Source organism: Rhinatrema bivittatum, chromosome 1 (genome assembly GCF_901001135.1).
Source record: "Rhinatrema bivittatum chromosome 1, aRhiBiv1.1, whole genome shotgun sequence".
Classification (NCBI taxonomy): domain Eukaryota; kingdom Metazoa; phylum Chordata; class Amphibia; order Gymnophiona; family Rhinatrematidae; genus Rhinatrema; species Rhinatrema bivittatum.
In genome coordinates this window covers 744,292,991-744,305,889 of record NC_042615.1, presented here as the reverse complement: position 1 = coordinate 744,305,889, position 12,899 = coordinate 744,292,991, and the positions used below count along the sequence as shown (strand labels likewise).

Here is a 12,899-nt window from a genome sequence, read left to right as displayed (position 1 = left end):
TTTCAGTTTTTGCCAGAGTCTGAAACATACATATGCTGTACCCTTAGATGCTCAACATGACAAATCCGAGCAAAATACAAGAAACTGGAAATCAGAGATTTAGGAAATACAAGATACAGGATTTTAGTAGATTGGGCCCATGCCATGATTCAATGCTGTATGCTGCAGTAGCAGGATTTGGACACCTGGTCATCGAAGCTGGCTAGGCTAGGGCATCACAGAAGTGATGTACTCAAGTCCAGGAGAAAGGGAAGCAGGCTGCCATTGTTGTGCTATCAATTAATGATTAGTCCTGAGTGTCGCCTGAGCCACCTGTTCATGCTGTCTGGGAAGATTGGGAGGGGATAACAGACACCGCCCAAGGGAAAAATGACAATAAAATATGAGACTACCGCAAAACTTAGCAAGCATAGACTAAAATGTATAAGACTGCAGCAGAATGAAAAGAACCGGGTTTGGAAATACAAATAGCTCCTATAGAATGCAAAAACTGAAGAATCAGGCCCCAGAAAAATGCAGAGGCTAAAAGTGCAATCTCCATAAAAATGAAGTCCATAAAGGAATTCTGGCAAAGTGCATGAGATGAGAAAGCTAAAATTATCAGAAATACCTACAACACATAAAATCGTTATTTCTGTACTTACACAAACTAGCAGCTTAATAATATATGTACCAGCAGCCCAGAAAAAAAGGGAACTGGTGCTGAAACTACTAGCAACCTTGCACCTTACATCAACGTATTCAACTTTTCAGAACATGAACACATACTATTTTAAACAATGTTGTCCATAGGCAAGGAATCAGCAAGTCCAGGAGGATCGCAAGGTCTCAGTCAAAAGCCATGGCCATCTACTCATCTCACCACACCACCCCAAGATGGCATTATATAGTCTTTCCAGTTTCAATAAAAACCTCTCTGCTCATGACAACCAGATCTAATTCAGTACCCTCGCATCTCCCCATCCTGGACAGTCTCTGTTCTATTTCATATAACTACTCTGCCATTTTAAACTCAAGCTATCAAAATCTGAGCTTCTCATCTAGCTAATTTCCTCCTCTTTCATTCATCCCTCCCATTACTATCCATCAGGCCTACTACCTTGGGAGTCAAATTTGACTCATCAATCTCCTTAAGCCATCACTTATTTATTAAATCTTGCTGTTTTCCCCTTGATAACTTAGTCTTGACTACAGAAGCCTTCTTTCCAGACTATCCACTGCCAGCTTAGAATGCTTGCAAGCCATCCAAAATTCAACAGCAGGGAGCATTTTCTACTCCCTAAACCCAGCTCTGCTTGTTCTCTTCACTAATGCTTGAAAACATCTTTTTTCAGGGAGGCCAGTCCATAATCTCCATAAAACATATTCCATTCTACTGCAGTCTATTATCTTACCACTCTTATTAGACTCAATCCTCACATCTCCTGGAAATATCCACTTCCACGGTAAATTTTTTTAGAGGAAGGGTCTTTGTGAAATATTGTAGTGTACATGTATGGCCTGTATTAACCACAGGCATCTCTCATTCTAAACATATTTCTCCATGTCCTCGTGTCATATTATTGTTAATGCATTTTTATCCTATGTACAATGATCATATAATTGGGGGTGTATGTTTGGCCTGGCTCTCTATAACAGAGTGACATAGAGGTTAAATATAAAACTAATACAAGAAAAGCAGTCTATAATTTTTTTTCTACTTTAACAAGTGTCTTCCCCATCCCCATCTATTTATCTAGAACCGTTGCAGAAACTTTAAAGCCCCATAGATTGTACTGTAGAACATTTTATAGTTAGTCATTACTTTACATCCCTAAAACATGGTCTTACCTTTATATGCAATACTCTACTATCCCTTTCATTTAAAGAACATCAGAGGTTGTTCCAGAGGAGGGAAAGTGGAAAGCGTAAGGGTCTCTCCCTCCTGTTGGCGCCGGATCTGTGCTCCCTTCGTCTCTAGCACCCTTCCACTCTCTTCTCACTTCCCGCATCACATCACTCTTTCACATTCTGATTCAAGAAACTTTATTGGCATAGCAGTCAGGACATGTGTGGTCAAAACAGTAGATAATGTTTAAAGTGAAATAAAAAATAAAATTACAAAATAAAAAAAAAATGGAGAGCAACAACCATACCAGGAATTCCCACCTCCCTATTACTTCTCCATCCTTATCTCTCACCAATCTTTCCCTTCTGCCATTCGCTGGATAGCTCCGCCCCCGGGCCGCAGGTCACAGGTCAGCGGAAGTAGGAAGACTAAATGCCGCGCGCGCGCGTTTCTTTCCGGTGCGTCCAGGTCAGCCGTGGGGTGGAGGAGTGCGCTTTTACTGGGTGAGCCTCGGGAAGGTGCCGCGCTCACTGCCGGCTTGCCGTTTCTTATCGACGCTAAGCTGCATCGTTCGCGGTTGGCGAGAGAGCCGCTGAAGCCAGTCAGTCTGGATGTGGGCGCTCTCCCTCTACCTATGTGCTCCTTGCCTTCCCCCACAGCTCAAGCAGTGCGGAAGCTCTGCACCTCCTGCAGGGAAGATAGCGGCGGATAAACAAACACGATGGGCGGGTACCACATCCTGGCGGATACGCTGGCGTTGGACCCTTCGGCAAAGTGAAAGGGGAGGGTGGGCGCTGGGCCACTGAGGTCTGCGCCGCCCGAGTTGCTACTTCCCCTCCGTTGACTGGGACCGGTCGTCAGTGACTGTGACTTGTTGTTGAACTGTTCCACGGGTTTTTGTGTGTACTTCCGCGGTTTCTGCGCACGTTTTTCAGCGCTAGTCTAACAAGGGGGCTGATGCAAAACAGTGCGCTGACAGGAGCGCAGTTTAACGCGCTGTCGGACGCGGGTTAAATAGGCGCTAATCCACCCCATAAAGGGGCCGATGCAATACAGTGTGCTCAGCTGAGCGCACTGAATAATCCGCAGTCCGACGTTGTATAAATAGGAGCTAATCCACTCCCTAATGCAAGGGGGAGATTAGTGCATATTTAATGCGCGTCCAACAAGGAATGAAAGAGCGCACATCACATACAAATGCATGTGAGTGAGGCTCTTACTCATTCACTCCGACTGCAGAAAGATAAATGTGGGTCTCAGATCATTCAGATATTAACGCCTGCCTGGAGCAAGTGGTAGTAGCTGAGCGCATTGAAAAGAAGTACAGGAAAGCTGAAAAAACTGTTTTTCTGTACTTTCTTAAAGTAAAAAATAAAGTAACTCGGCAGATCGCCGAGTTATGAAGACAGACGCAAGTAAACTCGGCCTAGATTTTCATAACCAGCTGTCTGCCAGTAATGAAAATGGCCGCCGATAATCTCAGCAGCCGTTTTTATTACTGGCAGAAAGGCAGGTCTTCATAACCTGCAGCCACGGCTGGTCGCGTTAGGAAGGAGAAGCTAAGGTCTCGCAAGCGACCCTACCTTAATAGGGTTTTAGTTTTAATTTAATCTATTGATGATGTAAAATGTGCAAGGATACGTTTCCTATATATGTATATGTATTTTGAGTGTTGCTACTGCATCTCAATTTAATGTAAACCGCCTTGAAATTAATTTGAAAGTCGGTATATAAAGTTGAATGAATAAATAAATAAAATAGCGTGACCCCCTAATTTCCATATTGCATGGCTCCTCTTGCGGGCGCCATGCATGTATTAAAAAAGCAGGCGCTGAAAAGTCAGCGCCCGCTTTCAGCGCACATAATTGCATCGGCCCCAATGCAATAGGGGGATTAGCGCCTATTTAACGCATGTCTGACGCAGAGTGAATGAGTTAGCGCTCATCACATGCATCTCAGATGCACATTTATTGCTCAGATATTAACCCCTGCCTGGAGCAGAAAAAACTGCTTTTCGTTAGTTCAATAAAAAAAAAATACCTCGGCATCCGTTTTCTTTAGTGGCAGTCAGCCGATTATGAAAACTTATGCCGAGTTTACCGGCATCAGTCTTCATAACCGGCAGCCGCCACAGGGTCGCATTAGCAAGGAGGCGCTAAGGTCGCATAAGCGGCTCTAGCGCCTCCTTGCTAGCGTGACCCCCTAATTTGCATATTGCATGGCGCGCGCCCCCCCCCCCCCCCATGCGTGCACTAAGAAAGCGGGCGCTGAAAAGTCAGCGCCCGCTTTCCGCAAAATTTATTGCATCGGCCCCTAGGTATTCAGCGTGGGAAAAACACGCAGAAACCTGCTTTAAAACACATGGCTAGTTTAGGGCTAGTGCTTGCAAACAAGGCAAAAAATGTTCACTGGCCATGTAGTAAGGCGCACATGGGCTAGTGTGGGGTTTTGTATGCAGGTTTTTAGTGCCTGGGTCAGGGCAGGAGTTATGTTAAAGCAGGTGGCTAGAAACAAGTTTTGCTGGCATTACTGTGGTTGCCCGTGCAGCTCTGGAATAATCATTTTTGCCTGAATGTTTCATTCTGCACTTTGGCAGAGAAAATCTCTGCTGCATTACTCATGCTAATGTGCTGTGAGACTGAAGGTGAAAGGGATAAACAGTGCTCCACCCACCATCATTTCCAGTCCCAGACCACTTATTTCTTCACGGATTTATTGGAAGGGGGGTGCCCCCCCCCAGAATCACTTGTAGGTCACCATGTTCATGCGGGTGTTGGCACTAGTTTCTGCGTGGTTTATTACATAGGGCTGCGAGCATGTGTTTGTGCAGAGTTTCTGCATGCATGCTCCAGGGCTGGTGTTAATTTTTTATGGTTAAAATGTGCGCGTCTGGCCCACAGTTATGTTTTTACACTGGGGGTACTAGGTAATAGCCTCATCAACATTGCATTTACATGTGATGAACGCTATTGGCTACATGCTGGTTTGGACGCATGTTCTGGATGCACCAATCCCCGTATTGCATCTGGGGTTATGGAAGCGTATCTAACCGTAGGTTAACCTGTGCACTAGCCTGAGCATACAGTTTTGCATCTGTCTGTTAGTGGGGTAGTTTTAGATAGTTAGTGGTCCCTGTCCACAATTAAATATTTGCGACTTTTAAAATACTTTCCCCCACCACTTTTGACTTGACTAGATTATAGCTCCACAGAGCAGGAACTCTTGTATTTCTGTACAGTATACAGTGACTTGTAGTGCTATATAAAAATAACAGGTGTCACATGGCACCTTATAGACCAACCAATTTATTTAAGCATGAGCTTTCAAGGACAAGAGTCCACTTCATCAGATGGGTAAAATATATACAGAACAGAGAAGGCATTGAACTAGGCTGGACATGGTGGGGAGAGAAAATAAGATTATAGTATAGCTTACTGACAACTGAGGTAAGCATGAAAGCACAGAATGATCTGATAAGTTCATAGATGGTTGTAGTGCTATATGAAGTCTGTAATCATATCAGTGACTGGGGCAGTACTGAAATGTTGGGCTTTTTACTTAGGAAGCATTAAGTCCATCTAGTTTGCCCAAATATGCCATAGATCCCAGTTGATTTCTAGCTTCCTCTCAATTTCTTACCACCTACAATCCTGTTTACCTAACAATATTTACATTTATGTAAGAACATAACTTTTACCATGCTGGATCAGACCAAAGGTACATCCTATTAAAGGCATAGCCCTTAAATGTTTTGAATATTTCCTCCATGACAGGACACACTCCCATCTCATGGTTTTCAACTACAGAATCTTCCCCTATCCTTTTCAACATTCACATCCATCCAATCTGCAACCTCATCCAGTCCTTCCAACATTAAATTCCATCATTTTGCTGCTGATAAGCTGAGACCAACAATTCATCCATTGCCATTCTCAATAGCTGTCTTATAGCAGTAGCCCAGTGATTCAGCAACTATGAACAATTCTGGCTAAGACATCAAAGCCACTCCTTACTATCTCTACCCTCTATCAGGTCGATACTGTAAGACCGCGGGAGAGCGGACGAACGCCCGCTCTCCCGGCACGCGCACCGGCCCTTCGCCGGTGCGGGCGATTCAGTATTTAAATGAGGCGACGCGGTGCAAACGAGGAAAAGGAGGCGCTAGGGACACTAGCGCGTCCCTAGCGCCTCCTTTTGGCCTGGAGCGGCGGCTGTCAGCGGGTTTGACAGCCGACGCTCAATTTTGCCGGCGTCTGTTCTCGAGCCCGCTGACAGCCATGGGCTCGGAAACCGGACGCCGGCAAAATTGAGCGTCCGGTTTTCGGCCCGACAGCCGCGGGCCAAATTCAAATTTTTTTTTTTTTTTTTTACTTTTTTTTACCTTTGGGGACCTCCGACTTAATATCGCTATGATATTAAGTCGGAGGGTGCACAGAAAAGCAGTTTTTACTGCTTTTCTGTGCACTTTCCTGGCGCCGGAAGAAATTAGCGCCGACCCAAAGGTCGGCGCTAATTTCTTAGAGTAAAATGTGCGGCTTGGCTGCACATTTTACTTACTGAATCGCGCGTGCATACCTAATAGGGCCATCAACATGCATTTGCATGTTGAGGGCGCTATTAGGTGCCGCGGGTGGGCCGCGTGTTTTCCTCCCCTTACTGAATAAGGGGTAAGGGAAAACACGCGTCCAGAGCAGGCTGACAGTGCGCTCCGACGGAGCACACTTTACTGTATCGACCTGTATATCAGGAACCCCCTTGCAACCTAAAGACTCAGCATGGTGCCTAGGAGATTCTCGAGCACAATCTTAGAATGGCAATCTACATTGTAAAAGGTGCTTTCCCACATGTACCTGAGCCAGATTTGCCAACTACCGGAAGAAATGCAACCTTGCTATCATACATGTTAATCGCCTGCTATATTGACTTCTGCAACTCACTAGTTAGCAGCATCTGAGAAGATTATCTCAAATGCCTCTGACTCTTACAGAGTACAACTGCCAGAATTATGGTTGGGGCCAAAGCAACAGACCACACAAGGCAATCCTAAGGCAGCTATGCTGGCTCCCAGTAAAATATAGGCCCCCGTTTCCTGTTGCACATTTGAGATCCTGCAGTAAAAGCAAGTTTTTAGTACATTTGCATAAATTTAAATTGATTTGCATATTTAATTTGTATTATAAATGGTTTTCTGATATTTATCTAGTTCTTTTAGGAGGGAAAAGGGAACTTAGTCACCAGTGCTGGGAAAAGAGAAGGCATCTCGGAGACGGAGAGGGGGGCATCAGGATTCTTGTATAGAAGGAAGCGATGGGAGGGTAAAATCAAGGAACAGGGAGACAGGATGAGAAGGAGAAGGTGCGGCCTGGACTAGGAAGATCTGAGATTAAGAAAGGAAGAGTTACTTCCTTCTGACACTAAGCTCTTTTCCCCATCCCTTTAAAGCCCCTCTGATTCCCCTCACCCCATACCTTTTCCAATACTCCCATCCTTCCACTGTCTTCTCTGCTTGCACTCACTGGATCCTCTTATTCGCTCTTTATATGCCCTCCAATCTCCTCACTCTCCCCCATTACTTTCCTCACATTTTCAATGGCACACACTGCCATCTCCATAATCCCAGCACCATGATTTTCTTATGCTCCTTTAATTTTTCTATCCCCCCTCCCCAGGATCCCATAAGAACATAAGATATGCCATATTGGGTCAGACCAAGGGTCCATGAAGCTGAGTATCCTTTTTTTCAACAGTGGCCAATCCAAGTCAGAAGTAGCTGGCAAGTACCCAAACGTTAATTAGATCCTATGCTACTAATTCCAGCACGAAAGCAGTGGCTATTCCCTAATGATTAATAGCAGTTTATGGACTTCTCCAGGAACTTATCCAAACCTTTTTTAAACCCATCTACCCCAACTGTCTTAATCACATCCTCTAGTAATGAATGCTAGAACTTAATTGTGCATTGAGTTAGAGAGAATTTTCTCCAATTTGTTTTAAATGTACTTCTTGCTAACTTCAGAGCATGCCCCGTAGTCCTTGTATTATGTGAGAGTAAATAGCCAATTCACATTTACCCATTCAGGTCCTTTCATGAATTTATAGACCTCAATCGTATCCCCCTCAGCAGTCGCTTCTCCAAGCTGAACAGCCCTAACCTCTTTAGCCTTTCCTCATATGGGGGGAGGGGGGGTGTCCATGTCCTTTATCATTTTGGTTGCCCTTCTCTGCACTTTCTCCAGTGCAACTATATTTTTTGAGATGCAGTGACAAGAATTGCATATAGTATTCAAGGTGCAGACTCACCATGGAGTGATGAGCCGTTATGATGTCTCCATTTTATTTGCCATTACCTTCCTAATAATTCCTAACATTTTTTGCTTTTTTTGTCCACCACAGCACACTAAGCAGATGATTTCAATTGAATAACTATGTCACCCAGATCTTTTTACTGGGTGGTTCCTAATATGGAACCTAACATTGTGTAACTATAGCATGGGCTATTTTTCCCTCTATGGATCACCTTGCACTTGTCCACATTATATGTCATCTGCCATATGGATGCCGAATATTCCAGTCGTGCAAGGTCTTTCTTAACTACTCTGAATAATTTTCATTTGTAAATGTGATCTCCTCACTCGTCGTACTCCTTTCCAGATCATTCATAAATATATTAAAAAGCACCAGCCCAAGTACAGATCCCTGAGGCACAGTCAGGGCCGCCATCAGGGCAGTATTCTTGGGCCTGCAGTATGGGGCCCCAGGATCTACTGCCACATATGGGGGCCCGCAGCCGCCAGGCGGCAGGTGCGCTTGGGGGATGTATTAGTTCATGGCAAAGAGGCCCACTGAGGCTCTCTCCGACAGTCTGTCGCCCAGGGGCCTACTGAAACCTGGAGCCGGCCCTGGGTGCGGGCCCCAGAGAAGGGAGAGAATCAATGCTATGCGTGTCTTTTAGACACACATAGCATTGATTTACAGAGCACCGCAGACAGAGACTCGTCCGCGCGCTCTGTCCTGCCAGCGTTCACTGTCTGACGCGGCTGTGACGTCACCGCCGCGTCAGACAGTATGCGCCGGCAAAGCGCGCGGGCCGTCGCTGTCTGCTTGCTAGCTGGAGGCCGAGGAGCCGCGGAGTCCCCGGAGCGCAAAGGGTAAGTAACAAGTTTGTTTTGCCGGTGCATTATCTATTTATTACTGGGGGGACGTCTGGTGCATTATCTATTTATTACTGGGGGGAGCTGGTGCATTATCTATTTATTACTGGGGGGACGTCTGGTGTATTATCTATTTATTACTGGGGGGCTGGTGCATTATCTATTTATTAGTGTGAACTAGGCCTAACAAGTCAACCGCTGAATGGCCACATGAGGGAGGGTTTACATTGAATTTTCGGCTTCCGTAATCAAGCACATAATGTGTATGATCGGGAAGGCCCAAAGCATAGTAAGACAGTTTTTTATGTGCGAGAAGCACTTTTTTTCTCTTTTCTTGATTAAATGCATTTTTTTATTATAAGCAGCAGCTACTAAAATGATTTTGCAACAGACTTTCTTTGTTATATAGAACACAGTTGGAACACGGCCTTATACATAGTAAGCAGTTTATCATAGACCTTGATTACTAGCAAATGTTCATTATTTGTCTCTAGTAAATTCTGATAACCCCAAAGAATGTACCATCAGAAATCTGGCTCTCAAAAACGGAAGCAGAAAAGAGAGCGTAAAGAAGAAGAGGAAAAGTTGAAGAAAAAAAAACTCATACAACAGTACTTTCAAAAGCCACAAAGTGACAGGGGAGATGAAGTTCAGGAAATGCAAACAGAAGCTTCTCATGAAACAGTTGAGCCGACTACTTCATCCTGTCAGGTAGCTGCACCTGTGAGCATAAAGTACATAAAGTTGCCAGAGCATGAACACTCTTCACAGCACAGAAGGAACTACTGGAGGTGGAGAACACTTCAAAATTCTATAGGTGGTCATGGTGTTGACTATGAGATTCAAAGAAATTTGTCGAAGGAAGCCGATAAGTTTATAGCTCTTTTAGAAAGACTTCTGGATGTCACATTGCATCTGGCTTCAAGAAACATGGCGTTCAGAGGAAGTTCTCAAAGAATTGGAGAAATCCATAATGGCAATTTTTTGGGAACTTTGGAAATCTTGGCAAGATATGATAATTTACTGAGAGAGCATTTGGAAAAAGTCAAAGCTAGTCAGGAAAAGGGAAAGAAACTTTCAGCTCATTATCTGTCTTGGGCCACACAAAACGAATTCATTAATATTTGTGGAAAACATGTCCTGAATTCTATATTGTCAGAAAGGAAAGAAGCAATATACTTTTCAATAGTATGTGATTCTACACCTGATTCTTCACATACGGAACAGAATGCAATCGTTTTACGATACGTTTACAGAAAGCCCCAAGACGGAAAATGGAACATTCGGGAAAGATTCATTGAATTTTTTGATTTTTTTCAGAAGACTGGAAAAGAAATTGCAGACATGATCATGTTTAGGTTGAATGAACATGCCATTGACCTTAAAGACTGCAGAGGACAGGGATATGACAATGGTGCCAACATGTCTGGCAGAATTAAAGGTGTAAGAGCCAAAATCCAGGAGACATACCCAACAGCTATTTTTTGTCCCTGTGCTGCACATTCTTTAAACCTTGTGGGAGTGCATGCAGCCGCAAGCTGCCCTGAAATGAAGACCTTTTTTGGAAGTGTTAACAGGTTTTATGTTCTGTTCAGTAGCAGCCCTGCAAGATGGAACACATTGATTGAAGAAGTTGGAAGGTCCCTGCATGGTTTAAGTGACACTCGGTGGAGTTCAAGAATAGAGGCTGTACGTCCAATTGCGCAGAATCTGCCAAGCATTTTAAAGGCTCTGGAAAAAGTTCTTGCATCCAGAAAACTCACAAATGATGCGCATTCAGATGCCCAAGGTCTATATGACTATTTTTTATCCTTTCGGGCAGTGGTTTTAGCAACATTCTGGGTAAAAGTGCTTACCAGCTTCGAGGAGAGAAACAAAATACTTCAATCAAGGTCTATTTCTATGGAAATTGGTGTCGCTAACATTAAAGCTCTCTCTGAAGAGATGAAACTGCTTCGAGAAAAGTGGCCTGTTTTACTTTCTGAAGCTAAAGCTGTGGCAGATTGCATGGAGATTCCCAAGGAACTACTGAACCCTCAACAATTGCGGCAAATAAAGTCAAGGCATCATGATGCAATAGATCCTGAAGATCATTTTAAAGCTAATGTCTTCCTTGTGGCAATGGACACAATAATTTCTGACCTTCATCAACGCTTCCAGTCTATGGAGGAAGTCTGCAAGCTATTTTCTCCAATCTTAAAAGTGAGAACAATGAGTGAAGAAGATCTGATGGCATCGACTGAGGAATTGATCTCAGCATACCCTGAAGATTTTACATCATCTTTACTCAGTGAGCTGCAACATCTTCGGAAAGTGTACGAAGCTACATTTCCAGAAGACATGGGTCCCTTAGATTTGCTTAACTCAATCTACAAACTAGAGCTTCAAGGAATATTCGGAGAGGTGTGTATTGCTCTTCGGATTTTCACCACCCTCCCACTTTCAGTGGCGGAAGGAGAGAGGGCATTTAGCAAACTTTCATCAATCAAGAACTATCTGCATTCTACAATGAGTGAACAACGTCTAAACGGCCTGGCAATTCTCTCTATTGAGCATGAGCTTGCCAGACAACTCAGTTACAAAGACTTAATTAAAGATTTTGCAAATCAGAAAGTAAGAAGACTGATTGCTTCATAAACCTGAATTTGCTGTTATTTCCACTATGAGTCGAGATGGACACAATTCAGTACTCACACTGAACTGCTTTATTGGATAGAACCCACTGGATTTCTCAGATACTGTGCATTTATCTAAGTGATTTGAGTTTGTTGACTTGTTTTTATTTTTTTACACCTATGGTGGAGTTTACACATAGGTATAAACATTGTTGCATATACTTTATCCACTGAATGCTTGTGGCCCAGACATTTTGGCTGTATGGGGCCTCAAAATTCCTGATGGCGGCCCTGGGCACAGTTAACCTTTTTCAAAAGCCTTTTGAAAATCTAAATATGCCACATCTACGGGTTCACCTTTATCCACATGCTTATTTACCCTTTCAAAAAAATTTAGTATGAGGCAAGACTTCCCTTCTGTAAATCCATGTTGGCTATCTCCCATTAAATCATGTTTATATGTTCTATGATAATGGTTTCCATGATTTTTCCCAGCACTGAAGACAGGCTGACTAGTCTTTAGTTTACTGGATCACCTCTGGAGCCCTTTTTAAATATTAGGGTTACATTGGCCACATTCCAATCTTCAGGTATGATGGATGATTTTAATGTTAGGTTACAAATTACTTGTAATAGTTCATGCTGCCTCTTACATTCTCCTAGCACTCTCTACCATCCCCAACATTCCCTAATTCACTTCCCTTCACCGCAGCATGGCACTGACCCTGGAAGCAAAAGAGCAGGGGCATGCAACCCAACGTTAACTGTTAACTGGTTCCCCCTTGTTTATTGTAAACCGGTACGATAAGACCTGGTCTTGAGCATCGGTATATTAAAAGAATTTAAATAAAATAAATAAATAAATAACGTGCTGCATGCTGATGTCTTGCTCCTCTTTGCAAGAAGAACAAGGGAGGGGATCAAGGGCAATGGGAAGAGGATAGATTTGCTGTTACCGCTATTGCTGCTTCTGATTGGACCTAGCTGCTGGTATCCTGTAGCAATTAATTCCCTATCAAGGACTGAATTTTGTGGGCTTAATACACTCGTACAGGTAATTAGGGGCCTTGCTTAAGAGTACAGGCTGGGGTGTGGGTTTCAATAAGCAATGGAAAATGTGTAACATAAAAATACATTTATGCATCAATAAAAATGTTCCACATCCAATTATATTTATATATAGAAGAAAGCCAAAATTTTGAAGTGCAATTTATATTTCTCAGAATCAGGGCAGAAACTGCAAGGGTAGCTGAGGAGGCAATTCTATTTCTTCATCAGAAGATGTCAGCAGCAATATGAATCTTG

The 12,899-nt window shown here is 43.5% G+C and overlaps 2 protein-coding genes across 2 annotated transcripts in view; one reads left to right on the top strand and one right to left on the bottom strand.

The window, feature by feature from the left end:
* TTC33 (tetratricopeptide repeat domain 33) overlaps positions 1-2,680 on the bottom strand; it is a 286,624-nt gene extending 283,944 nt beyond the window's left edge. The window contains exon 1 of the mRNA XM_029578188.1: positions 1,831-2,680. The gene's annotated coding sequence lies outside the window, so the exon portion shown is untranslated. The remainder of the gene's footprint in view (positions 1-1,830) is intronic.
* On the top strand, positions 2,250-11,870 carry LOC115076579 (zinc finger MYM-type protein 1-like). The gene is made up of 2 exons (XM_029578174.1): positions 2,250-2,331; positions 9,474-11,870. Exon 2 carries the CDS (start codon positions 9,496-9,498, stop codon positions 11,614-11,616), a length of 2,121 nt encoding a protein of 706 aa, XP_029434034.1. The 5' UTR covers positions 2,250-2,331; positions 9,474-9,495; the 3' UTR covers positions 11,617-11,870.
* Positions 11,871-12,899: the final 1,029 nt, after the last annotated feature.